At 37.8% G+C, this 26,527-nt stretch overlaps 1 protein-coding gene across 5 annotated transcripts in view; it reads left to right on the forward strand.

Moving 5' to 3' along the window:
* The window catches only part of SNX27 (sorting nexin 27), a 79,713-nt gene that overhangs the window by 25,038 nt on the left and 28,148 nt on the right, over positions 1–26,527 (forward strand). For 4 of the 5 annotated variants that reach the window (XR_015161009.1, XR_015161010.1, XM_086392681.1 and 1 more), the window contains exons 2-4: positions 586–817; positions 22,901–23,093; positions 24,654–24,718. Coding sequence is in view for 3 of the 5 variants with exons in the window: in XM_086392681.1 (XP_086248807.1) it covers positions 586–817; positions 22,901–23,093; positions 24,654–24,718 (490 nt within the window). In the remaining 2 variants the exon portion in view is untranslated. The remainder of the gene's footprint in view (positions 1–585; positions 818–22,900; positions 23,094–24,653; positions 24,719–26,527) is intronic. The other variant, XM_086392684.1, reaches the window with a different exon arrangement.

Raw genomic sequence — 26,527 nt, forward strand, 5'->3', positions numbered from 1 at the left:
CATTTAATTCCCAAGGTAATGAAACTTGATATAAGGAAAAATGAAGTTGTCTGACTTGAATATATGGGGAGAAATCAGATACAAATGCCAGATAACTATCTTAAGTCAGTCACACTTTTTGAGTCTTTACAAATTAAGGAAGCGCATTTTGTAAAATTTTTCTCTTAATGAAATTCCCAGTTCCAAGAGGTTTATAAAGGACACAGAACAGTTCAATTGACAGGCTTGTTTAAAGTCACTTTATTGTATACATGCTTAGTTAGGATGAGGAAATTGGACGCTTTGGCTTTAAAAGCTTTGTTTTCCTCTTCAGCTTCCCGTGTGTTTTCCTAAGGCTGGAGTTCTAGTATAGGGGAAGAGTAGGTCTTCTTAGCTGTTACCATTTTTTCCCCCTGCCTTAAGTTCACACACACTTTTTCACATTATGATTTGTAAAAACATAAACAGCTTTTCTGGAACCAAACTGATCCTTCTTCTTTTCTAGTTCATACTTCATGACACTGGAGTGGGGGCAGGAGGGTGGAGCTCTAAGGTGTTTGGACCCTTCTGGTTTATGGGATTGTCTTTTTCCCTTTTTCCCCTTAGGAACGGCGTGAATGTTGAGGGGGCGACACACAAGCAGGTGGTGGACCTGATCCGAGCAGGCGAGAAGGAATTGATCTTGACAGTGTTATCGGTACCTCCTCATGAGGCAGATAATCTAGATCCCAGTGACGACTCGTTGGGACAATCATTTTATGATTACACAGAAAAGCAAGCAGTGCCCATATCGGTCCCCACATACAAACATGTGGAGCAGAATGGTGAGAAATTTGTGGTGAGTGTCAGCCCAACTCGATCCTCAAACACTTAGCTTTTGTTTCTCCCAATCTTATAATGTATGATATATATTAGCGCACTGGGATACATGACTGCAACCTAGGTCAGTCTGCCTATAAGGAATGTGGGTTTACACATAAATAAAGGACACTGACCCTGGTTTATTGCAGGGGTGAACTGCAGTAATGAAGAAGAGTCCTATTTCTGCTTAAGTATTTCTAGACAGTTTGAAGTTTCCATTCGGGCCTATTGTAATCATGTGTACGTTTTTTTTGTTTGTTCTTTTATTGGTTGTCATATCTCCTAGTGTCTCACTGTTGACTCTGTAGAGCTATAGAGCAAGATTAATTTTAAAGTGTGGTATCTTCTAAAGCATTTGGGTAATATAGTTTGTCCATGTTAGAACCTACGAGTGCCCTATACCCCTTTCATGTCTTGTTCTTTTTCATTTTCTTTGGAGATATCTGTGTGAATGGTTAATTCAGGTTTTCTCCAAGGTCCTCATTATATTCTGAATGCAATTCACATGGGCTACTTTATACATTTCCAATTTCTTGCTGTTGTAGATACGCAGGAAAGCCCATCTTGAATTTGGATGATATGTGCCAGCCCCTTTCTTAAATGCCTTTGTTTGTTCTTCAAAACCTAATTGCAGTGATCGCCCAATCTACTTAATTTTTCCCTTGGTTGCGGTATTCTTTATTTACCTTTGATTAGTCTGGGAGTAATGGTACAATGAGAAATTCACTAATCTTTGTGAAAAATACATTATGTTCTGTTAGTATTGGCAAACAGACTACATGTGTTTAAAGCTCTTTAAAGTTGCAGTCTCTGAAACAGATTTGTCCCCTGTATAGGAATGAGCTACTAGAATTTTATGTCAGCTGGTGTATGTATTCTCAGAGCCATACACACAAAATTTAGAGTTTTGTTTTACAGAGGTGATATACCTTTTGTCTTTAACCGTTTTTTAAATTGAAGTATAGTTAATTTACAATGTTGTGTTAATTTCAGGTGTGATTCAATTATACATATACATATATATCAGGTTGGCCAAAAGTTCATTCTGGTTTTTCTGCGACATTTTATGGAAAAACTCAAATGAACTTTTTGACCAACCCTCTGTCTATTATTTGTCAGATTCTTTTCCATTATAGGTTATTAAAAGATAACTGAATCTGGTTCCCTGTGCTGTATAGTAGGCCCTTGTTTATTTTATATGCAGCAGTGTATATATGTTAATCCCAAACTCCTGATTTATCTCTGCCTCACCCCCACCCCCTGCTATCCCACTATCCCCTTTGGTAACCGTTAAGTTTTCTGTGCCTGTGAGCCTGTTTCTGTTTTGTAAATAAATACATTTGTATCATTTTTTTTTCAAATTTCCACATATAAGTGGTATCATATATTTGTTTTTTCTGTCTGACTTACTTTGTTTAGTATGATAATCTGTAGGTCCATCCATGTGTACTGCGTGCTAAATTGGTTCAGTCATGTCTGACTCTGTGATTCTATGGACTATAGCCTGCTAGGCGCCTCTGCCCATGGGATTTCCCAGGCAAGGACACTGGAGTGGGTTGCCATGCCCTCCTCCAGGGGATCTTCCTGATTCAGGGATTGAACCTCCTTCTCTTATGTCTCCTGCATTGACAGGCAGGGTTTTTACCACTAGTGCTGCCTGGGAAGCCCTGATAGCATTATTTCATTCTTTTTATGGCTGAATAATATTCCATTCTATAAATGTTCTATGTCTTTTTTATCCATTTGTCAGTGGATATTTAGGTTGCTTCTGTGTCTTGGCTGTTGTGAATAGTGCTGCTGTGAACATTGATATACGTGTATCTTTTCAAATTAGAGTTTTCTCCAGATATATGCCCAGGTGTGGGATTTCTGAGTCCTATAATAACTCTATTTTTAATTTTTTAAGAAACCTCCATACTGTTTTCCATAGTGGCTGCACCAATTTACATTCCCACTAATGAATGGTATAGGAAGGTTTCTTTTTCTCCACACCCTCTTCAGCATTTATTATTTCATTGTTAGTGTATAGAAATGCAACAGATTTCTCTGTGTTAATTTTGTATCCAGCAACTTCACCTAATTCATTGATGAGCCCTAGTAGTTTTCTGATAGCATCTTTAGGATTTTCTGTGTATAGCATCATGTCATCTGCAAACTGTGACAGTTCTATTAAGTTGATGAAACAGCAATTGCAGTTATTCATTGTTGAACTATTACTGCTTGATATTGGAATACATTCTTAAAGAAATGTGGTCATGTTGTCCATCATGTTAATGTGCATTTCTTGCTGTATTTTTTTTTTCTGATGACTTATTATTAGCTGTGTATTTTATATTTATTTCAGACTATGGAAATGATGTTAGACAAAAAGCAAATTCAAGCGATTTTCTTATTTGAGTTCAAAATGGGTCATAAAGCAGCAGAGACGACTTGTAAAATCAATGACACATTTGGCCCAGAAACTGCTAATAAACGTTCAGTGCAGTGTTGCTTCAACAAGTTTTCACAGGGCGCGAGAGCCTTGAAGATGAGGAGCGTATTGGCTGGCCATTGGAAGTCGACAGTGACCAACTGAAAGTGACATCAGAGCTGATCCTCTTACAACTACATGAGAAGTTGCTGAAGAACTCAACATTGGCCATTCTATAGTTAGCCAGCATTTGAAGCAAATTGAAAAGGTGAAGAAGTTCAATAAATGGGTACCTCATGAGCTGACTGAAAATCAAAACAATCATTTTGAAGTATCATCTTCTCTTATTCTATGCAACAACAGTGAACCATTTCTCAATCTAATTGTGACTTGAGATGAAAAATGGATTTTATATGACTGTAGGTGACAACCAGCTCTGTAGTTGGATTGCAAAGATGCTTCAAAGTACTTCCCAAAGCCAGACTTGCACCAAAAAAAAGGTCATGGTCACTGTTTGGTGGTCTGCTGCCCATCTGATCCACTCCAACTTTCTGAATCCCAGTGAAACCATTATATCTGTAAAGTCTGCTCAACAGATCAATGAGATGCACTGAAAACTGCAATGCCAACAGCTGGTGTCGGTCAAAAGATAGGGCCCAGTTGTCCTCCATGACAATGCCTGACTGCCCATTGCACAGCCAACACTTCAGAAATTGAATGAATTGGGCTAGAAAGTTTTGCCTCATCCACCGTGTTCACCTGACCTCTCGACAACCGAATGCTGCTACTTCAAGCATCTCAACAACTTTTATGCAGAAAATGCTTCCACAACCAGCAGGAGGCAGAAAACGGCTTTCAAGAGTTTGTTGAACCGGGAGGCATGGATTTTTACATTACAGGAATAAACAAATGTTTCTCGTTGGCAAAAATGTGTTGATTGTAATGGTTTCTATTTTGATTAGTAAAGATGTGTTTGAGCCTAGTTATAATGCTTTAAAATTCACAGTTTGAAGCCTCAATTATGTTTGCACCAACCTAATACTTCCTAATATGCTAGCAAAGTAATGCTCAAAATTCTCCAAGCCAGGCTTCAACAATACCGTGAACTTCCAGGTGTTCAAGCTGGATTTAGAAAAGGCAGAGGAACCAGAGATCAAATTGCCAGCATCCAGTGGATCATCGAAAAAACAAGAGAGTTCCAGAAAAACATCTACTTCTTCTTTATTGACTACACCAAAGCCTTTCACTGTGTGGATCACAACAAACTGTGGAAAATTCTTCAAGAGATGGGAATACCAGACCTCCTTACCTGCCTCCTGAGAAATCTGTTTGCAGGTCAAGAATCAACAGTTAGAACTGGACATAGAACAATAGACTGGTTCCAAATCAGGAAAGGAATATGGCAAACCTGTATATTGTCACTCTGCTTATTTAACTTATATGCAGAGTACCTCATGTGAAATGCTGGGCTGGATGAAGCACAAGCTGGAGTCACGATTCTCGGGAGAAATATCAATAACCTCAGATATGCAGATGACATTACCCTTATGGCAGAAAGCAAAGGACTAAAGAGCCTCTTGATAAAAATGAAAGAGGAGAGTGAAAAAGTTGGTTTAAAACTCACCATTCAGAAAACTAAGATCATGGCATCCGGTCCCATCACTTCATGGCAAATAGATGGGGAAACAATGGAAACAATGACAGACTTTATTTTGTTGGGCTCCGAAATCACTGCAGATGGTGACTGCAGCCATGAAATTAAAAGATGCTTGCTCCTTGGAAGAAAAGCTATGACCAACCTAGACAGCATATTAAAAAGCAGAGATATTACTTAACCAACAAAGGTCTGTCTAGTCAAAGCTATGGTTTTTCCAGCAGTCATGTATGGATGTGAGAGTTGGACTATAAAGAAAGCTGAGTGCTGAAGAATTGATGCTTTTGAACTGTGGTGTTGGAGTAGACTCTTGAGATTCTCTTGGGCTGCAAGGAGATCAAACCAGTCAATCGAAAAGGAAATTAGTCCTGTATATTCATTGGAAGGACTGATGTTGAAACTCCAATCCTTTGGCCACCTGATGTGAAGGACTGACTCATTGGAAAAGACCCTGATGCTAGGAAAGATTGAAGGCGGGAGGAGAAGGGGGCGACAGAGGATGAGATGGTTGGATGGCATCACTGACTCAATGGAAATGAGTTTGAGTAAGCTCCCGGAGTTGGTGATGGACAGGGAAGTCTGGTGTGCTGCAGTCTGTGGGGTCGCAAAGAGTTGGAAATGACTGAGCGAGCGAACTGAATACTTCTTCTCCAGTTTGAATTCCTTTTCTTTTTGTCTCTGATTGCTTTTGGCTAGGGCTTCTAAAACTGTTGAATAAAAGTGACAGGAATGGGTATCCTTGTCTTATTCCTGATCTTATAGGAAATACTTTCTTTCAGCCTTTCACTGTTGAGTATGATGTTAGCTGTGGATTTGTGATATATGGTTTTATTATGTAGAAGTATGTTCTGTCTGTGCCCACTTTCTGAAGAGTTTTTATCATAAACGGGTGTTGAATTTTATCAGAAGCTTTTTCTGTGGTTTTTATTCTTCAGTTTGTTAATGTGGTATATCACATTGATTGATTTGTGAATATTGAAAAATCCTTGCATCCCTGGAATAAATCCCACTTGGTCATGGCTTATGATCCTTTTAATGTATTGTTGGAGTCGGTTTGCTAGTATTTTGTTGAGGATTTTTATATCTGCCTGTAATTTTGTGTGTGTGTGTGTAATATCTTTTTTGGTTTTAGTATCAGGGTGATAGTGGCCTCATAGAGTGAGTTCAGATGTGTTCCTTCCCCTGCAATTTTTCAGAATGGTTTCAGAAGGATAGCTGTTAACTCCTCTCTAAATGTTTGGTAGAATTCACCTTCTAAGCCATCTGGTCTTGGACTTTTGTTTGTTGGGAGTTTTTAAATTCCTAATTTAATTTCGGTACTGGTAATTGGTCTGTTCATATTTTCTATTTCTTCCCTGTTCAGTCTTGGGAGATTGTACTAGTCTAAGAATTTGTCCATTTCTTCTAGGTTGTCCATTTTATGGGCACATAGTTGCTCGTAGTAGTCTCTTACGATCCTTCATAGAGGTACTTTTAATCATAAGACACGTAAGAAGTAGAAATCAAGGTCAGGTTCTAAAAATGGATCACATTGGATGTTGGCACCTTTGGGGAATTGCCTAAGACTTTGAGAACCTCTGTAGACTTAGAAAAGGAATGAAACTACTAATTGTCCTTTTTTAAAAATAAACTTCATTAAGCATAATATTCTTGGATTAACATTCATCACTGTTAAATGTCCAGTTTCGTGAGTTTTAATTAATGTACATAGTTTTATAATCACCACAGTCAATATAGAACATTTTCGTTGTCCCAGGAAGTTGCCTCACACCCCTTTGCGGTCATCTTCACTCCTTCCACTGCTTTCATCAACCAGTGATCACCTTTCTGTCACTGTATTTTGTCTTTTCTTGAATGTAAACTAAATGAATAAGCAGGGTGACAATATACAGCCTTGATGTACTCCTTTTCCTATTTGGAACCAGTCCAGTTCTTTTTTTTTTTTTTTCCATGTCCAGTTCTAATTGTTGCTTCCTGACCTGTATACAGGTTTCTCAAGAGGCAGGTCAGGTGGTCTGGTATTCCCATCTCTTTCAGAATTTTCCACAGTTTATTGTGATCCACACAGTCAAAGGCTTTGGCATAGTCAGTAAAGCAGAAATAGATGTTTTTCTGGAACTCTCTTGCTTTTTCCCTGTATACAGGTTTCTCAAAAGGCAGGTCAGGTGGTCTGGTATTCCCATCTCTTTCAGAATTTTCCACAGTTTATTGTGATCCACACAGTCAAAGGCATTGGCATAGTCAATAAAGCAGAAATAGATGTTTTTCTGGAACTCTCTTGCTTTTTCCATGATCCAGCGGATGTTGGCAATTTGATCTCTGGTTCCTCTGCCTTTTCTAAAACCGGCTTGAACATCTGGAAGTTCATGGTTCACATATTGCTGAAGCCTGGCTTGGAGAATTTTGAGCATTACTTTGCTAGCGTGTGAGATGAGTGCAATTGTGCGGTAGTTTGAGCATTCTTTGGCATTGCCTTTCTTTGGGATTGGAATGAAAACTGACCTTTTCCAGTCCTGTGGCCACTGCTGAGTTTTCCAAATTTGCTGGCATATTGAGTGCAGCACTTTCGCAGCATCATCTTTCACGATTTGAAATCGCTCAACTGGAATTCCATCGCCTCCACTAGCTTTGTTCATAGTGATGCTTCCTAAGGCCCACTTGACTTCACATTCCAGGATGTCCGGCTCTAGGTGAGTGTGAGTGATCACACGTTCCTGATTATCTGGGTTGTGAAGATCTTTTTTGTACTGTTCATCTGTGTATTCTTGCCACCTGTTCTTAATATCTTCTGCTTCTGTTAGGTCCATACCATTTCTGTCCTTTATCGAGCCCATCTTTGCATGAAATGTTCCCTGGGTATCTCTAATTTTCTTGAAGAGATCGCTAGTCTTTCCCATTCTATTGTGTCCTCTTATTTCTTTGCATTGATCGCTGAGCAAGGCTTTCTTATCTCTTCTTGTTATTCGTTGGAACTCTGCATTCAGATGCTTTATCTTTCCTTTTCTCCTTTGCTTTTCGCTTCTCTTCTTTTCACAGCTATTTAAGGCCTCCTCAGACAGCCATTTTGCTGTTTTGCATTTCTTTTTCCTGGGGATGATCTTGCTCCCTGTCTCCTGTACGATGTCACGAACCTCTGTCCATAGTTCATCAGGCACTCTGTCTATCAGATCTAGTCCCTTAAATCTATTTTTCACTTCCACTGTATAGTCGTAAGGGATTTGATTTAGGTCATACCTGAATGGTCTAGTGGTTTTCCCCACTTTCTTCAATTTAAGTCTAAATTTGGCAATAAGGAGTTCATGGTCTGAGCCACAGTCAGCTCCTGGTCTTGTTTTTGCTGACTGTATAGAGCTTCTCCATCTTTGGCTGCAAAGGATATAATCAATCTGATTTCAGTGTTGACCATCTGGTGATGTCCAGGTGTAGCGTCTTCTCCTGTGTTGTTGGAAGAGAGTGTTTGCTATGACCAGTACATTCTCTTGGCAGAACTGTATTAGCCTTTGCCCTGCTTCATTCTGTACTCCAAGCCCAGATTTGCCTGTTACTCCAGGTATTTCTTGACTTCTTACTTTTGCATTCCAGTCCCCTATAATGAAAAGGACATCTTTTTTGGGTGTTAGTTCTAGCGGGTCTTGTAGGTCTTCATAGAACCGTTCAACTTCAGCTTCTTCAGCATTACTCTTTGGGGCATAGACTTGGATTACTGTGATACGCAGAGTACATCATGAGAAACACTGGGCTGGAGGAAGCACAAACTGGAATCAAGATTGCCGGGAGAAATATCAACAACCTCAGATACGCAGATGACACCACTCTTATGGCAGAAAGTGAAGAATTAAAGAGCCTTTTGATGGAAGTGAAAGAAGAGAGTGAAAAAGTTGCCTTAAAGCTCAACATTCAGAAAACTAAGATCATGGCATCTGGTCCCATCACTTCATGGGAAATAGATGGGGAAACAGTGGAAATAGTGGCTGACTTTATTTTTCTGGGCTCCAGAATCACTGTGGATGGTGATTGCAGCCATGAAATTAAAAGACGCTTGCTCTTTGGCAGGAAAGTTATGACTGACTAGACAGCATATTAAAAAGCAGAGCATTACTTTGCCAACAAAGGTCCATCTATTCAAGGCTGTGGTTTTTCCATTAGTCATGTATGGATGTGAGAGTTGGACTATAAATAAAGCTGAGTGCAGAAGAATTGATGCTTTTGAACTGTGGTGTTGGAGAAGACTCTTGAGAGTCCCTTGAACTGCAAGGAGATCTAACAAGTCCATCGTAAAGGAGATCAGTCCTGGGTGTTCATTGGAGGGACTGGTGTTGAAGCTGAAACTCCAGTCCTTTGGCCACCTGATGCAGAGAGCTGACTCATTTGAAAAGACCCTGATGCTGGGAAAGGTTGAGGGCAGGAGGAGAAGGGGACGACAGAGGATGAGATGGTTGGATGGCATCACTGACACAATGGACACGGGTTTGGGTGAACTCCAGGAGTTGGTGATGGACAGGGAGGCCTGGCGTGCTGCGGTTCCTGGGGTCGCAAAGAGTCGGACACGACTGAGCAACTGAACTGAACTGAACTGAAAATAAGTGAAACCATACCGTCTATAATCTTTCATGTCTAGGTTTGTTCGCTTAGTGTAGTTCTTCTAAGATTGATGCGTGTGGTTGCATAGACCAATAGATTATTGCCTTTACTGATAGTATTCCATTGGATGGATTTATTACAATTTATTTATCCATCCACTTGTTGTTGCCCATTTGTGTTGTTTCCAGTTTGGGCTATTATTACTGAAGCTGCCGTGAAATAACATTAACGTACAAGTTTTTATGTAGAGTTATGTTTTCATTTCCCTTGAGTATATACATAGCTAGAAATGCAATTGCAGGATCAAATGCTAAGTGTAAGTAACCTTATAAACTGTTTTTCAAAGAGGCTGTACTATTTTTGTATTCTCATCTGTAGTGGAGTGTTCCAGTTGCTCCATAACCTCTTGAACACTTGGTATTTTCAGTTTTTAAATTCTGCTCATTCTGAATATAATGGTAGCTCTCTCTGATTTTAATTTGCATTTGCCTAGTGACTCATGGTGAGTGCATTTTCATGTGCTTACTGGCTTTTTTTATATCTTCATTGTTGAGGTAGCTGTTCTACTCTTGCCCATTTAAAAAATTGGGCTGTTTGTCTTGTTATTTTGTGTAAGAGTTCTTTATGTATTCTGTATATTTCTTCTATCAGATAGATGCCTTGTAAAATATTTTTCCCAGTCTGTGGCTTGCCTTTTTATTTTATTTTTAGCTGCCTTTGGGAAAAAAAAAAGCTATAAAGTTTGATGAAGTCTGGTTTGTCAATTTCTTTCTGTTATGGATGTTACTTTTTTGTGTTCTAAGAAATCTGCCTGCCCCAAGGATGCAAATATTTTATGTTTTCTTAAGAAAGTTTTATAGTTTTACCTTTCTGTTTTTGCAATAACTTTATTTTGAGGTTTGAGTCACATACCATAAATTCACCCATTTAAAGTATACAGTTCAGTCGTTCTTGGTATGCTCAGCATTGTGCAACTATCACCACAATTTTAGAACATTTTCATCCTCTCAAAAAGAAACTTTGTATCCTTTAGCCTTCATTCTTCAAACCTCCTATCCCCTCTAGTCGTAGGCATCTACCTTGCATTTCTGTAGATTTGCCCATTCTGGATGTTTCATATAAATGGAGCCATATGTGTTTTCAAAGTTTATCCATGTTGTAGCATGTATCAACCAAATGGCATTCCATTTTATGAATATACCACATTTAACTTATCTGTTCTTCAGTTGATGGACATTTGGGTTTTTTCTACTTTTTGCTTCTTATGTATAATGCTGGATTGAGCATGTGTATACAAGTTTTTGTGTGGATACCTGTTTTCATTTCTCTTGGAAAGAAATACTCAGGAGTATGTAGAATCGCTGGGTTATATAATAACTTTTATGATGAGCTTTTTGAGGAAATGCCAAATTGTTTTCCAAAGTGGCTGGATCCTGGTTTTCTTATTTGTTGTGTTTTTTTTGGCTGCTCTGTGCTTGAATGCAGGATCTTAGTTCCCTGACCAGGGATCAAACCCACACCCCTTGTATTAGAAGTGTGGAGTTTTAACCACTGGACTGCCAGAGAAATCCCAGTTTTATTCTTATGTTTAGGTCTGTGGTCCATTTTGAGTTGACTGTTTTATATGTATAATCTAGGGGTCAAGGTTATTCTCCCCCAACCCCCGTCATGTGGACATCTTGTTTCAGCAGTTGTGTTGAAAAGACCATTCTTTCCCCATTGAAACGTCTTGACATTATTGTTGAAAATCAGTTGAACATATATGTGTGTTCTTATTTTTGTATTCATTGAGTATATGTCTGAACATTTTAATATTTATGTCATTTTGAGTTTGTCCTCTGTTTAGTGTGTTTGTTTTCCTTGAGAATGGCTCATATCTTCTGAGTTCTTTGTATAGTGAGTAATTTTGGACTGTGTCCTGGTTATTATGAATGTTACAATTGTGTAGGCTCTGGATTCTGTGATATTCTTCTGAGGAATGTTGATGTGTTTATTTTACCTGGCAGTTAACTGAGTAAGCTGTGTCAGCTTCTGTGAGTTGTACAAGTCTCATTACAGTTCTTTAAGCTTTTGCTGTGTTGCTTTCGAGTCTGTCTGGTGTGTATATCATTTAGGGAGGAATCAGCCTGAGGTGTATGTGATGTTTGTTCACAGAGTTAAGGCATCTCTTTCTCTGATTCTCTCTCCTTTGGGATTCCCCACTCATTTTGGTGGCATCTGTGATTGCCCAGAACCTGTCTCTCTTTCCTCCAGCCAGAAAGAGGTCTGTTGGAGTTTTAGTTGCTTAAGTTATGCTACTCTTTGACTGAGGTCTACTATGAAAGCAAAACTCCCCAAAGTAGGAAACTCCCCAGCTTTTTGTCAGTTGCTTTATGTTTTGACTCCTATCTACAATTTTAGGGTACTATTCAGAATCCTCAAGTAATTGGTTTTTGTATTTTTTTTCCAGAATTTGTGGTTGTTCACTGTGAGGGTTGGTCTATAGTGAGTTTACCTGAAGCATAATCTTCAGTTCTACCCATTTTTTATGTGTAATGAAACTATTATGTTGTTTTGATGAATTGATCCCTTAAACATTCTCTCTTGTAATGTTCTTTGTTCTGAAGTCCTGCTCTAATGTTAACATATAGCCACTAATAGTCATTTCAGCCTTCTTTTGATTATTGTTTTCATTGGATATCTCTTCCGTCCTTTTTAACCTATCTGTATAATTATATTTGAAATGAGTTTATTGTAGATAGCATATAATTGTGTCTTGCTTTTTTATGCAGTCTGGAAATCTTGGTCTTTTATTTACAGTGCGTAGTCTGCTACCTTAGTATAATTATTGATATAGTTAAAATTAAGTCTGCCATCTTATTCTTTGTTATCTGTATCTCATCTGTTCTTTATTCCTCCTTTCTTGCTCTTTTCAATTAATAGAATATTTTTAATGATACCATGTTATCTCTATATAATTTGTTTCATTTTGTTAGTGGTTGTTCTAGGTTTACAGTATGCACCTTTATAAATAGTATCTTTAATACATTATTGCTTCTCAGTGTAAGAATTTACTAATGATATATTTCATTTCTACCTTTTATCCTTTGTGCTGTTGTTATACATTTTTCTTCTATATGTATGATAAATTTTATGAGATTTTGTTGTTGTTTTTGCTTTAAGTAAATAAAGAGATTGAAAATGAGAAGAGTTTCTTTATATTTAAGCACATATTTCCATTTCTTGTGTTTTTCATTCCTTTGTATAATTGTAGTTTCAGTTTCCATCTGGTATCATATTCCTTCTGCCTGAAGAAATTCCATTAATATTCTTGTAGTGTAGATCTGCTGGCAGTGATTTCTCTTAGCTTTTGTTGATCTGAAGAAGTCTTTATTTCACCCTTATGTTTGAAAGGCATAAAATTCAGGGATGATGATTTTTTTTCTTTCAGTACATTAAAAATGTCATGCCAAGGAACCAGCTCTTAGTTTCATCAGTCTTTTCTATTATTCTGTTGTTATTTAGTCTCTTTCATTTATTTCTGGTCTGATCTTTATGGTCTCTTTCCTTCTACTAACTTTAGGTTTTGCTTGTGTTTTTTTCTAGTTACTTTACGTGTAAGTTTAGCTTGTTTATTTGAGATTTTTCTTGTTTCCTGAAGTAGACTTATATTGTTATAAACATCTCTTAGAACTGCTTTTGTTGTTTGCATAGGTTTTGGATCATTGTGTTTTCATTTGTCTCCATGTATTTTTAAATTTCCTCTTCTATTTCTTCACCCATTGTTTTTGTTGAGTAGCATATTGTTTAGCTTCCATGTGTTTGTGGTTTTTGCAGTTTTTTTCTGTAATTCATTTCTAGTCTCATAGCATTGTGGTCAGAAAAGATGTTTGATATGGTTTCAATCTTAAATTTCATGAGACTTGTTTTGTAGTCTAGTATGTGATCTGTTCTGGAGACTGTTCTATGTGCACTTGAAAAGAATGAATAATTTGCTTCTTTTGGGTGGGATGTTATACATGCTAGCAAAGTACTGCTCAGAATCCTTCAAGCTAGGCTTCAACAGTATGTGAACCTAGAACTTCCAGACGTACAAGCTGGATTTGGAAAAGGCAGAGGAACCAGACATCTAATTGCCGACATCTGTTGAATCATAGAAAAAGCTAGAGAATTCCAGAAAAGCGATTACTTCTGCTTCATTAACTATGCTAAAGCCTTTGACTGTGTAGATCACAACAAACTGGAAAATTCTTAAAGAGATGGGAATACCAGACCACCTGACCTGCCTTCTGAGAAACCTGTATGCAGGTCAAGAGGCAACAGTTACAACTGGACATGGAACAATGGACTGGTTCAAAATTGGGAATGGGATATGACAGGGCTGTATATTGTCACCCTGCTTATTCAACTTATATGCAGAGTATATCATGTGAAATGCCATGCTGGATGAAGCACAAGTTGAAATCAAGATTGTGGGAAGAAATATCAAGTATGCAGATGACACCACCCTTATGGCTGAAAGCAAAGAAGATCTAAAGAGCCTGTTGATGAAAGTGAAAGAGGAGAGTGAAAAGTTGTCTTAAAACTCAACATTCAAAAAATGAAAGTCATGGCATCCGGTCCCATCACTTCATGGCAAATAGATGGGGAAGCAGTGGAAACAGTGACAGACTTTATTTTCTTGAGCTCCAGAATCTCTGTGGATGGTGACTGCAGTCATGAAATTAAAGGACACTTGTTCCTTGGAAGAAAGGGAATGATAAACCTAGACAGCATATTCAAAAGCAGAGACATTACTTTGCCTACAAAGGTCCATCTAGTCAAAGCTATGGTTTTTCCAGTAGTCATGGATGGATGTGAGAACTGGACAGTAAAATAAGCTGAGTGCTGAAGAACTGATGCTTTCAAACTGTGGTGCTGGAAAGGACTCTTGAGAGTCCCCTGGACTGCAAGAAGATCAAACCAGTCAATCCTAAAGGAAATCAGTCCTGAATATTCATTGGAAGGACTGATGCTAAAGCTGAAGCTCCAATCCTTTGGCCACCTGATGGGAAGAGCTAACTCACTGGAAAAGACCCTGATGCTGGGAAAGACTGAAGGCAGGAGGAGAAGCGGGTAACAGAGGATGAGATGGTTGGATGGCATCACCAACTTAATGGATATGAGTCTGAGCAAACTCCAGGAGATGGTGAAGGACAGGGAAGGCTGGCGTGCTACAGTCCATGGGGTTGCAAAGAGTCGGACACAACTGAGTGACTGAATAGCAACAACAGCAACTATATATATATATATAGTTGTCCATCTGGTTAAGTCCATTTGGTCTGATGTGTCATTTAAGGCTAGTGTTAATTATTGATTTTCTTCTTTTTTTTTTCGCCATAGCACTTGGCATGTGGGTCTTAGTTCCCCGCCCGCCCCCCCCCCCCCCCCCGAGATTGAACCCACAACTCCTGCATTGGCAGTGCAGAGTCTTAACCACTGGAATGCTGGGACTATCCCTCATTATTGATTTTCTCTTTGGATTATCTCTCCATTGATGTAGGTGTGGTGTTAAAGTCCTGTACTGTCATTGTGTTACTGTCAGTTTGTCCCCCTTTATATTTATTAATATTTGCTTTATGTATTTAGGTGCTCCTATGTTGGGTGCATGGGCTTCCCTGGTGGCTCAGATGGTAAAGAATCTGCCTGCAATGCAGAAGACCTGGGTTTGATCCCTGGGTTGTGAAGATCCCCTGGAGAAGGGAATAGCAACCCACTCCAGTATTCTTGCTTGGAGAATTCCATGGACAGAGGAGCCTGGCGGGCTATAGTCCATGAGGTGTCAAAGAGTCGGACATGACTGAGCGACTAACACAGCAGCAACAGCGTGTTGGGTACATACATATTTACAATTGTTACATCTTACTGGATTGATTCATTGATTGTTATGTAGTTTTCTGCTTTATCTCTTATTACAGACCTTGTTTTAAAGTGTATTTGGTTTGATATAAGTATTGTTACTCTGGCTTTCTTTACATTTCATTCATATGGCATACCTTTTTCCATTCCCTCCTTTTCTGCCTGTGTGTCTTTAGATCTGAAGTGAGTTTCTCTTAGGCAGCATATATATGGTTCTTGTTTGTATATCCATTCAGCAGCTCTGTGTCTTTGATTGGAATACCTAGTCGACTTATATTTAAAGTAATTGGATAGATTTGTACTTATTGTTGTTTTATTAATTGTTTTGGGGTTGTTTTTATGGCCCTTTTTTGTTCTTTTCTTTGTCTTTTGCTTTTTACCACGTCTTTAGCGTTCTGTTTGGATTCCTTTCTCTTCTTTGTGTGTATATCTTGTGTAGACGTTTGGTTTGTGATTACCATGAAGTTTATATATAGCAGTCTGTCACTCTATTAAGTTTCTGATCCCTTAATTTTGAATGCATTTTAACAATCCTGTGTTTTTACTCCTCACCATGTTTATTGTTTTTAACATCATATTTTACATCCTTTTTTGATGTGTATATCTTTTAACTGCTTATTGTGATATTGGTGATTTTGATACTTTTGTCTTTAAACCTCCCTTCTAGCTTTATAACTGACTGATCAACTAACTGCCTTTACTGTATGTTTGTCTTTTCCTTTCCTAATTTCTTATTTCTAGTTGTGGCCTTTTTTGCATAGAGAAGTCCCTTTAGCATTTCTTGTAAAGTTGGTTTCATAGGGCTGAACTCTTTTAGCTTTTGCTTGTCTGTAAACCTTTTTTGATTTTCTCCATCAAATCTGAATAATATCCTTTCCAGGTAGAGTATTCTTGGTTGTGGCTTTTTTCCTTTCATCATTACAGTATACTGTGTCACTCCCTACTGGTCTGCGGTTTCTGCTGAAAAGTTGACTGATAGCCTTATGGGAGTTAGTTCCCTTGTGCATAACTAGTTGCTTTTCCTTTGTTGCTTTTAATATTCTTTCTTAATCTTTAATTTTTGCTGTTTTAATGACAGTGTGTCTTGGTGTGGTCCTCTTTGGGTTGGTTTGTTTGGGACTCACTGTGCTTCCCAGATCTGGATGTCTGCTTTCTTTCCTAAGTTAGGAAAGTTTTTAGTTACTACATCTTCAAATAAGCTCTCAGCACCTTTTATTTATTTTCTCCTTCTGGGACCCCTGTTAAATGAATGTTATATGCTTGATGTTGTCCTAAAGGTCTCATTTTTAAAAATTATTTTTCCTTTTTTCTGTTCAGTTTGAGTTATTTTCTTTACTCTGTCTTCTAGTTTCCTGATTCATTCCTCTGTATCATCTAATCTGTTATTGAATCCTTCTAGTGTATTTTTTATTTTAGTTACTGTATTTTTCATCTGTTTGGGTCTACTTTATATTTTCTAACTCTCTGTTAGAAAAATTCTGACTTCTCACTGTGTTCATCTAGTCTTCTCCAAAGTTCTTTGAACATTTTTATGGTCATTACCTTGAAATCTTTGTTGCATAAATTGCTTATCTCTATTTCACTTAGTTCTTCTTCTGGGGTTTTGTCTTATTCCTTTGTTTGGAACATATTCCTCTGTAGCCTCATTTTGCCAGTTCTGTGTTTTTATTTCTATGTATTTGGTAGGTTGGTATGTTTCCTTATCATGGAGAAGTGGCCTTAAGTAGGAAATACCTGTGGGCCAGCAGCATACTTGCTTCTGGTCTCCAGACCTTTATGCTTTAGGGGTGCCATCTATATGGGCTGCATGAGCCCTTCTGTTGTGGCAGGCTGACTACTTGAGGCACATTGGTAGGCATGGCTGACTCCTGATTGGGTTGGTTGCCAAGCCTTGCCTAGTGCAAAAGCTATCAGCCACTGGTGGGTGGGGCCGTGTCCTGGGAGGGTTCTGGGTCAGATGTCAGACTGCTGGTGAGTGGGGCCAGTTCCTGACTCAGCTGGCTGAGGGGTCTGGGGTTTTCCACAGTTGATATTGGCCCATTGGTGGATGAGCCTTGATCCCTGGGCAGCTGGCCAATAAATATATATGGAGAGACGATAATCAGCATCATTTATAATCTTGGAACTGTAAATTAGGACCAGAGCAAGAAATCTTTTCATACCCATTCCATTTGCAAAAATTAAGAGAATCTTTTTATATTATTACTGAAAAGGAGTGTAAGGAGCATAAATTTATGTAACTGCTTTAGCTTATAAGTTGGCATTGTCTCCTTAGGTTGAATGTTCACATACCTTATAATTCTGAAGTTCCTCACATAGAGTATATCCAGGAGAATCTCTTATATTACTGTATATACTACAGGCAGCGCATGCACCAATGTTCACAGTAGCATTGTTCATAATGGCTAAAACCAAGAAATATTAAAACCCAGAAACAACCTAAATGTATGTCAACAGAACAGATTTTTTAAAAAATGTAAAACAACAAAGTGTTATGTACAGTAGAATAAACCACAAAGATATATAGCATTGTGGATGAGACTATGTGAAAAAATAAGTGCCAAAAAGTCTTATTCTGCATGATAGACTTTTAATAAAACTGAAATATCCTTCAAAAATTAAAATAAGGACTTTCTTGATGGTCCAGTGGTTAAGAATCTGCCTGCCAATGCAGAGGACACAGGTTCGATCCCTAGTCTGGGAAGATTCCATGTACCTTGAGGCAGCTAAACCCATGCACCACAACTGCTGAGCCCACGTGTCACAACTGCTGAAGCCCATGTGCTCTAGAGCCTGTGCTGTGCAACAGGAGAAGCTGCTGCAGTGAGAAACCCACACACCACATCTAGAGAGTAGCCCCACCTTCCCACAGCTACAGAAAAGCTGCACACAGCAACAAAGACCCAGGGCAGCCAAAAAATGAACATAAAAAATAAAAATGTAAAGAGTACATGTAAACGTAGGAATAAACTATGAAAAGAAAAACAGGAATAATGAAACATGGTTGAGCCTAATAATTTTGAGAGAGAAACAGGGAGATGGGGTGAAGGAGGCAGAGACTATGTGGTTAGGGATGTTTTTGTCAAGGCCTTAGTTTTTAGTTTATTTTTTACAGTGTTCAGTTCAGTTCAGTTCAGTCACTCAGTCATGTCCGACTCTTTGCTACCCCATGAATCACAGCACGGTAGGCCTCCCTGTCCATCACCAACTCCCGGAATTCACTCAAACTCATGTCCATCGAGTCGGTGATGCCATCCAGTCATCTCATCCTCTGTCGTCCCCTTCTCCTCCTGCCCCCAATCCCTCCCAGTATCAGGGTCTTTTTCAGTGAGTCAATTCTTGGCATGAGGTGGCCAAAGTATTGGAGTTTCAGCTTCAGCATCAGTCCTTCCAATGAACACCCAGGACTGATCTCCTTTAGGATGGACTGGTTGGATCTCCTTGCAGTCCAAGGGACTTTCAAGAGTCTTCTCCAACACCACAGTTCAAAAGCGTCAGTTCTTCAGCACTCAGCTTTCTTCACAGTCCAACTCTCACATTAAACATAACTAAATTGGGATTTCCCTGGTGGTCCAATGATTAAGACACTCTGTGCTTCCACTGCAGGAGGTGTGAGTTCAATCCCTGGTTGGTGAACTAAGATCCCACATGCAGTGTGGAATGGCAAAAAAAAAAAAAAAAAAAATCAATTAAATAAATTTTAAAAGATAAAAATATCTGAATTAAATATCCAAACAGAGTTCATCAAAATGAGACTGTGTTATGAACCAAGGATTGTTGTTAACCCAATTCTATACACCTGAGGTCCAAATAAAGAAAATAGATGTCATTTACGATCTACATTAGGGAAAACACACACACGTAGCCTAAGTTCTTTAGTAGCATCTGGTTGTCTTTTGATTTTTTTCTTTCCAAGAAGAAACCTAAATACTTCAGCATTGGGAAAGAATCCCTTAGTTAAGGATCTCATGCATTTCACTCAGAAATCAGATAAGAATGCTGAATCTCCTTTTGCTGTTATAAGCAGCTTGTGAATAGCCAATAAGGTATCCTTTGGAAGACAAATTTTCAGCTAAAAGCAAGATTAAATGGCAAGGTGGCATTGGAAACAATTTGTTGGTCCTAATGTACATTGAGGATTTATCCAGATCAATAGCATGAACCAGATGAATGTCTGTTTGACATTTGGAGGCAGAACTTGGGTGGTGTTGTCATTCTTTTTTTCTTCTTATTGGAGGATAATTGCTTTACAATATTGTGTCTGATCACTTTTGCATTGTTTAAGGAGATTCTCTTCTGTGTGTTCAGTAGCACAATTCATGTGGGTTACTAGAGACTTGAGAAAGAACATTTTAATATTCAGATCCTACACAGAATGAGATGTTACCATGTAAAAGCCTTAAGAAATCTGTAAGTGGGGATTAAGGAACCAACAAAATAAAGATCTCTGTTATCTGGAATTTTGTTTTTTGATATTGAATATAGAGCCCAGATATTACTAGAATTGCTTTCCCTACAGTGGTTTGTGCTTTTGTGAGAATTTATCAATTACCACTTTCTGGCATTCATTCCACAGAATTGAGTCATGAGGATAAAGCAAAATGGTATGGCATGGATTTTCAACATTTACATATAGAGAAATTTAAAAATTATTTCAAAGCTGATTTTTGAAACTTTTATTTGCAGAATCCAGAAATTTAGAAATTATTTCAAAGCTGAATTTTGAAACTTTTATTTGCAGAATCCAGATCACCGATCAGATAAGTTTTACACTTTCCCCACTCATAATTCATTCCTTTTCCCTCATGGGGGTCGAACTCAGCAAAGAGTATCTCAAGAGGGCAATAACTTGTTACCCTTGGAAGCTGACTTTGCAATCTGAACATTCCAACTTTTGAAGTTTTGTAGGATATGGTCAGTTGGAGAAGACAGTGACCAGTGATCGTTAAATTCAACATGTTCTCGCAAGCTAGACAAACTGTCTAATTCCATGTATGAGCCAGCCAGTCTGGGGTTTACATTAAGATGGAAAGATCCTAAAAGTACTGCCTGCCTGCCTATATCTTTAGTCCCTATTTTATGATAATCTCCTTCTTGTCTGGCAAATATATTTTTTGACAGACCATTCTCATTTGTAATGAGACCATGGTCATTTCTCATGGACTTTCACGAGTTGATTCAGTGGGGAATCAGTCCTTTTCTTTGCAAATGAGTGTGTCCAAATCAGCGAAATGAATACTAATGAATCATAGGTTAATTTTAAGGACAAATGAAGAACAAAGCATCACTGTTGTAATATATTTTTGTATGTTTTTCGTTTGCTAAGCACCGCTAATATAAAAATGGTTTAGCTCTTGTGGAAGCCATTCCTACCTGCGTGGATGTATTACTGAACTGTCAGGCATCCTATTTATAGTTCTGTTCCCTTTGACTTCACATTTAAGTGGGAAGAGGTGGGTGGTGAGAGGCTATTTGATGTTACTGTTCTCACCTTATGAGAAACTGAAATTTTAGGGTTGAAATTGTCACAAAGGCCTCTTAAGTTTTAGGATTCTTTCTACCCTAAGAAATGTTTTGTTAGACTTGAGATCACTCAAGTGATCATCACTGGGGAAATGTAGTCATAGTCTTTAGAAGGCAGTGATGGGAATACTTGGTATTACGTGTGATTCATTACAATCAGTTACAAATTTGCATGATAATTATAAGAAGAAAACTTGTTGATCAGGATTATATTCATTCCCTGGACACTGATAGTAGTTAGAGGCTTTGCTTATGGGAGGATCATAGGAGGAGAGTTGTGAGAGAGGAGTTTTGAATGACTAAATTATTATTACATTTAATTTATACTTCTTAAATCATAGAAGCATGGAAAAGATTCTTCTTGAGACTGAAGGAAATGGTTTGGTGTATACATTCTCAGTGTCTAAGTCTTTGTTTATGTATTAAATTGAAGTATAGTTGATTTAGAGTAATTGTGTTAACTACATCTGTACAACAAAGTGATTCAGTTATATATATATATTCTTTTATAAGAATATATATATATTCTTTTTGGTATACATTCATACATATATATATATACACTTTCTTTTTTATGTTCTTTTCCATTATGGTTTATCATAGGATATTGAATATAGTTCTCTATGCTGTACAGTAGGACCTTGTTGTTCATCCATTCTGTATATAAAAGCTTACGTCTGGTAACCCCAGCCTGCTACTCCCATCTCTCCCCCAACCCCTTCCCTCTTAGCAACCACCAGTCTGTTCTATGTTCAGTGACTAAGTCTTGATTACACGAGTAGATGACCTGTTTTGTGCACGTTTAAATTTTTGACTGATGTTTGCTAATCCAGTAAGTGTGATTTGGGGCTAATTTTCCCATCTCTGTGTAATTTGATATGTTCTGAGACTACAAAGTTACTTACTTGATGTTTTTGGATCATGTATCCTATCACTTTCCTTTATGAGGACACATATCTAAGAATTGCACATATATACATTCATTTCTCCATCAAATATTTACTGAGTGCCTACCGTGTGCCAGGCCCTATTCTAGAAGCTTGGCATGCATCTGTGAACAATAGACAAAAATCTGTCTACTTTTTTATGAGGATTATTAACTGTTTATTATTATGAGGAGGTCCTTAGAGTACATTTATTCTTCAGCTTTTTGTTAACTCTGTTTTAATGTTGGAAAGGAGAAGACCAAAACTAGGGACATCTGATTTTAAAAAGGAGCTTTGGCAAAAATGATCTTTTTGGTAGAAAAATGATCTTTTTGGTAGCAAAAATACCAGTATTGCTTACATCATTGTTTAGACCTTTTCTTTGGAAATGTGGTTCACACACAAATGTCAGTCACTTTGCTTTATGATCAGTTCTAACTTTTTTACATCTCTCTCCAAATTTGCTTGCTTGTTCATTCACATTGGCTTTGAATGATTTTTAATTTTCTGAAAATAAAAACTGATAATTGGCTCCAAAGATATTTAAAACAGTGTGCTGGAGTTTAATTGTAATAGCAAAAATAAGATCATGGGCCCCTTGAAGGCAGTATCTGTCTTTTTTACATACAATTTCTGGCATATTTATTAAAAGTAAATCTTGTTTTATGGTGACCTTGAACGTAAATTCTCTGTTAAGTATATAGAGAAATATACCTGCTGCTGCTGCTGCTGCTGCTAAGTCACTTCAGTTGTGTCCGACTCTGCAACCCCATAGATGGCAGCCCACCAGGCTCCCTCGTCCCTGGGATTCTCCAGGCAAGAACACTGGAGTGGGTTGCCATTTCCTTCTCCAATGTATGAAAGTGAAAAGTGAAAGTGAAGTCGCTCAGTTGTGTCCGACTCTTCATGACCCCATGGACTGCAGCCTACCAGGCTCCTTCATCCATGGGATTTTCCAGGCGAGAGTACTGGAGTGGGGTGCCATTGCCTTCTCTGATCTAACCAGTGGTAATCTGAGCCTGACTCTAGGTGATTCTGTGATTTAATATGTAGTAAGTAGGCTTTTTTTTTGTCCTTCCCCCTCACCAGGTCTACAATGTTTACATGGCAGGGAGGCAGCTGTGTTCTAAGCGGTACCGGGAATTTGCCATCTTACACCAGAACCTGAAGAGAGAGTTTGCCAACTTTACATTTCCCCGACTTCCAGGGAAGTGGCCATTCTCTTTATCAGAACAGCAATTAGATGCCCGACGTCGGGGGTTGGAAGAATATCTAGAAAAAGGTAAGCCAGCCTATTAAACTCTATTATCTTGAGTAAACATCTGGTCAAGATAGTATGTTGTGGCTCCTAAGCTGCATAGCTAAGTTTCCGGAAACTCAATAGTGAAAGTCACATTTCTGACTATAGATGTTGATTGATCTGAGCGTTAAAGCCCAACACTGAACTGTTCAGTACAACAGTTAATAGCCTATATTATTGATTCACTGAACACTTAACAACAATAGAAAAATGCGTAATTATTTTGTTATGCATTAAGGACCTTTATTTATAGGGTTATATTATTTGCCAGCAAACACATACACACTCAACATGCCAAATTTATTTGGAAGCTAGGTATTTAAGACATTTTAATGAAAGTGATTCTTAGTTTACTGACATAGCCTACTTGAAAATTCCTTATTCCTTTTGGACAGGTTTGCTGAGTTGTGAGCAAACTAAAGTCCCCTTGTTCTTAGCAGGTTATAGGTAGAAATATTAAAACTAACTTGTTATTAATATCTCAGGGCTTGCAAACAAGACATTAGGAATCTTTGTATGTGGAAGCTGAGACATTCATTTATCTAGAAAGGCAGGGAGAAATGACAAAGATCTCCTAAATATGATGGTTCAGTTTGTGGCACAGAGAAGAGACCTTGCTTTGATATTGAGTTATATAATTTGCTGGGCATGCAATAGTTTTTTGTTGAAAATACTCATTTAATAGAATAATGGTCTTATGTGGTATTTAGTAATTCTGTGTCCTTATAGAAGAACTAATTGACCTAGTTGAATTTTTTAAAACTTTGGTAGAGAGCTTTCCCTGAAGAAAAACCGTTTCCTCCATAGAAGGTAGTTAAACTTCATCTATTTTTAACTTCTCTAATGTGGAATGGCCTCTAAACACAGCCCTTGGGAAATGAAAAAGAGTACAGGTTTTTTTTAATAAAATGAAGTAAAATCAGCAGTGTAATTTATTATCCCCATGAGAATGTTAAGAAATTGACTCTCTTAGATGATTACCTACCTACCTGCCTGTTTTCCTTTCCTTCCTTTTCCCTTTCTCTCTCTCTCTTTTTTTCACTTGTAGTTGTTTTGAAGTTAAACTTTGTGAGATGAGAAGAGGTACTCAGATTAATACTTGATTACCCCTTTTTTCCCAAAGTGGCTTTAAATGTTAATGATTCTCTTACTGACCTTCTCCTATGCCAAATAGATATTTTTCTTTGTATTTTAATTGTGTGTTTGATACATTCCTAATTGTCCGTACTCTTGCTCTATTCTCTGGCTTATTAACACAAGCCAGCAAAGTTGGATTTACTGAACTTTTATTTCTCTTTTATGAATGACTTCATTTGTCTAATTTAATGTTTTTAGCAAGCTGTTTCTTTGTACATTCTATTATTCCTCCGTTCTACTTCATATATAAATGTTTGTTGTGCCTTAAAATACCATGTGTCATGGATGGCATACTACTTCAGCATTGCCTGCTACTGATGATTTATATTTAAATCTTGATATGTTCTTGACTATATATTCTTGATTTTAGGGCCTCATGCCAGATTCTATCTTTGTTTTCTACAGTGTGCTCAATACGAGTCATTGGCGAAAGTGACATCATGCAGGAATTTCTATCAGAATCAGATGAGGTAGGTGAAAACCCACTACAGTGACTATTTCCCTCTTGGCTCCTTGTGGGGAAAATTGAAGTTATTGATTCTGGATTAAATTGCCATAAATTCTCCAAATGACTAGTTTTTCAACTTCCTTTTTTTACGTGTTCTGCTTATCCTTCATGTCCTAGTGCTATGTCCACCTTCTCTTTGACTCCTTCCTGATGCTCAAGTCATTAATTTTCTATTCCACCAAGAACTTCTGCAGTCAGTACCACTTAATTATCACCTTGTTGCTATCTCATTCTCTAATTTTTTATACATATAGTCAGGTTATCACTTTATAATTTTACTTTACTAGAGTATGAGCTACATGTATGTAAGAGCTAAATCTTAATTATTTTCTTTTCAGCTTTTTGACATATAATTGTCAGATAGGAATTGTATCTATTTAGGTGTATGATTTAATGTTTTGATATCTGTATAAATTGTGAAATGATCACCATGGTCAAGTTAACATATTTATCACCTCATTACTATTTCCTCCCTTCTTTCTTGTTCTTTTCTTCCTTCCATCCTTCCATCTTCCCTTCCTTCCTTTCTTCACTTCTGATCTGCCCCTTAGCAAATTTCAGATATACGAAATAGTATTGTTAACTATGATCACCATGCTGTACATGAGATCTTCAGAACAAGAGCTAAATCTTGATCATCTTTATATTCCCAGTGCCGTAGCACAATGTTAAACATATTGTAGGTGCTTAATAAATACTAATTGAATAGACAAATGACTGTGTAATGCTATTGTACTAGTATGTTATTCATTGATTATTTTATATGTATATATTTTATTTTCCCAACTGGATTAAAAGTTCTTACAGACAAGGGCTTATAACAAAGTAATGCTTAGGATGATTTTAGGCAATTTTACTTTTTTAAAAGTGGTATTTAGGAACTATTTGTTCCTAAATAGTTGTTTCTCTATAGTAAAAATTACAAGGTCACAGTTTATTAGAGGAATGTGTAAATTTATCAAAAGCAGTAAGAGAAAAGGACTTCTTTTGAATTAAGGAGGATAAGAATTGTTTACTCTTTGCTTGAAGAAAATTGTACATGTTCCAGACTAATGCAGATTCCTGAGTTTCATCAATTTTTCCTTTCAAAGGTGTGGTGGTTATTTCAGAGTCTGGAAAGGAACTTGGAATTCCACTTGAGCCAGTCTGATATTGTTGTTCAGTTGCTAAGTTGTGCCCAACTCTTTGAGACCCCATGGATGGTAGCCCACCAGGCTCCACTGTCCATGGGGTTTCCCAGGCAAGAATACTGGAGTGGGTTGCCATTTCCTCCTCCAGGGAATCTTCCCAACCCAGCATCAGACCTGTGTCTCCTGCATTGGCAGGTGGATTCTTTACCATTGACCGGTTACCAGGGAAGCCCATGCCTGACCATTTAAAACCAGAGAATATTTGTTGAAACTACTGCTTTCAGTTGTTTTCTTTTCTCATTTGTGAGTTCTGAATGTTTGAAAGTAAGCCAAAAATCTCATCTGTGTTTGACCTAAACTGCTTCACACAAGTTTTCTGTTTTGGATATGAACACATTGAGTTTAACGTATTTCTTTCCTTCCTGTTCCTCTTAAAGGTTAACTTTTGCTGCAGCCGAAAGTCAGCTTTATGACTGACTTATAAAATGTAAATGTATTGATTTATAAGATGTCTTTTTTCCCCTTTTCATTGAAACTCGTTTTCTTTCTGTCACAAGTTTAGGTTGTTGTTTAGCTAGCATGTTGCAAGGAGAGTGAAGATATACTGGGTCATAATTTTTTTTAATTAATTATTTTTCTGT

The sequence above is a fragment of the Bos grunniens genome, chromosome 3 (assembly GCF_055505025.1).
Source record: "Bos grunniens cultivar Pamir isolate PY7600 chromosome 3, Bosgru_T2T1.0, whole genome shotgun sequence".
Lineage (NCBI taxonomy): Eukaryota > Metazoa > Chordata > Mammalia > Artiodactyla > Bovidae > Bos > Bos grunniens.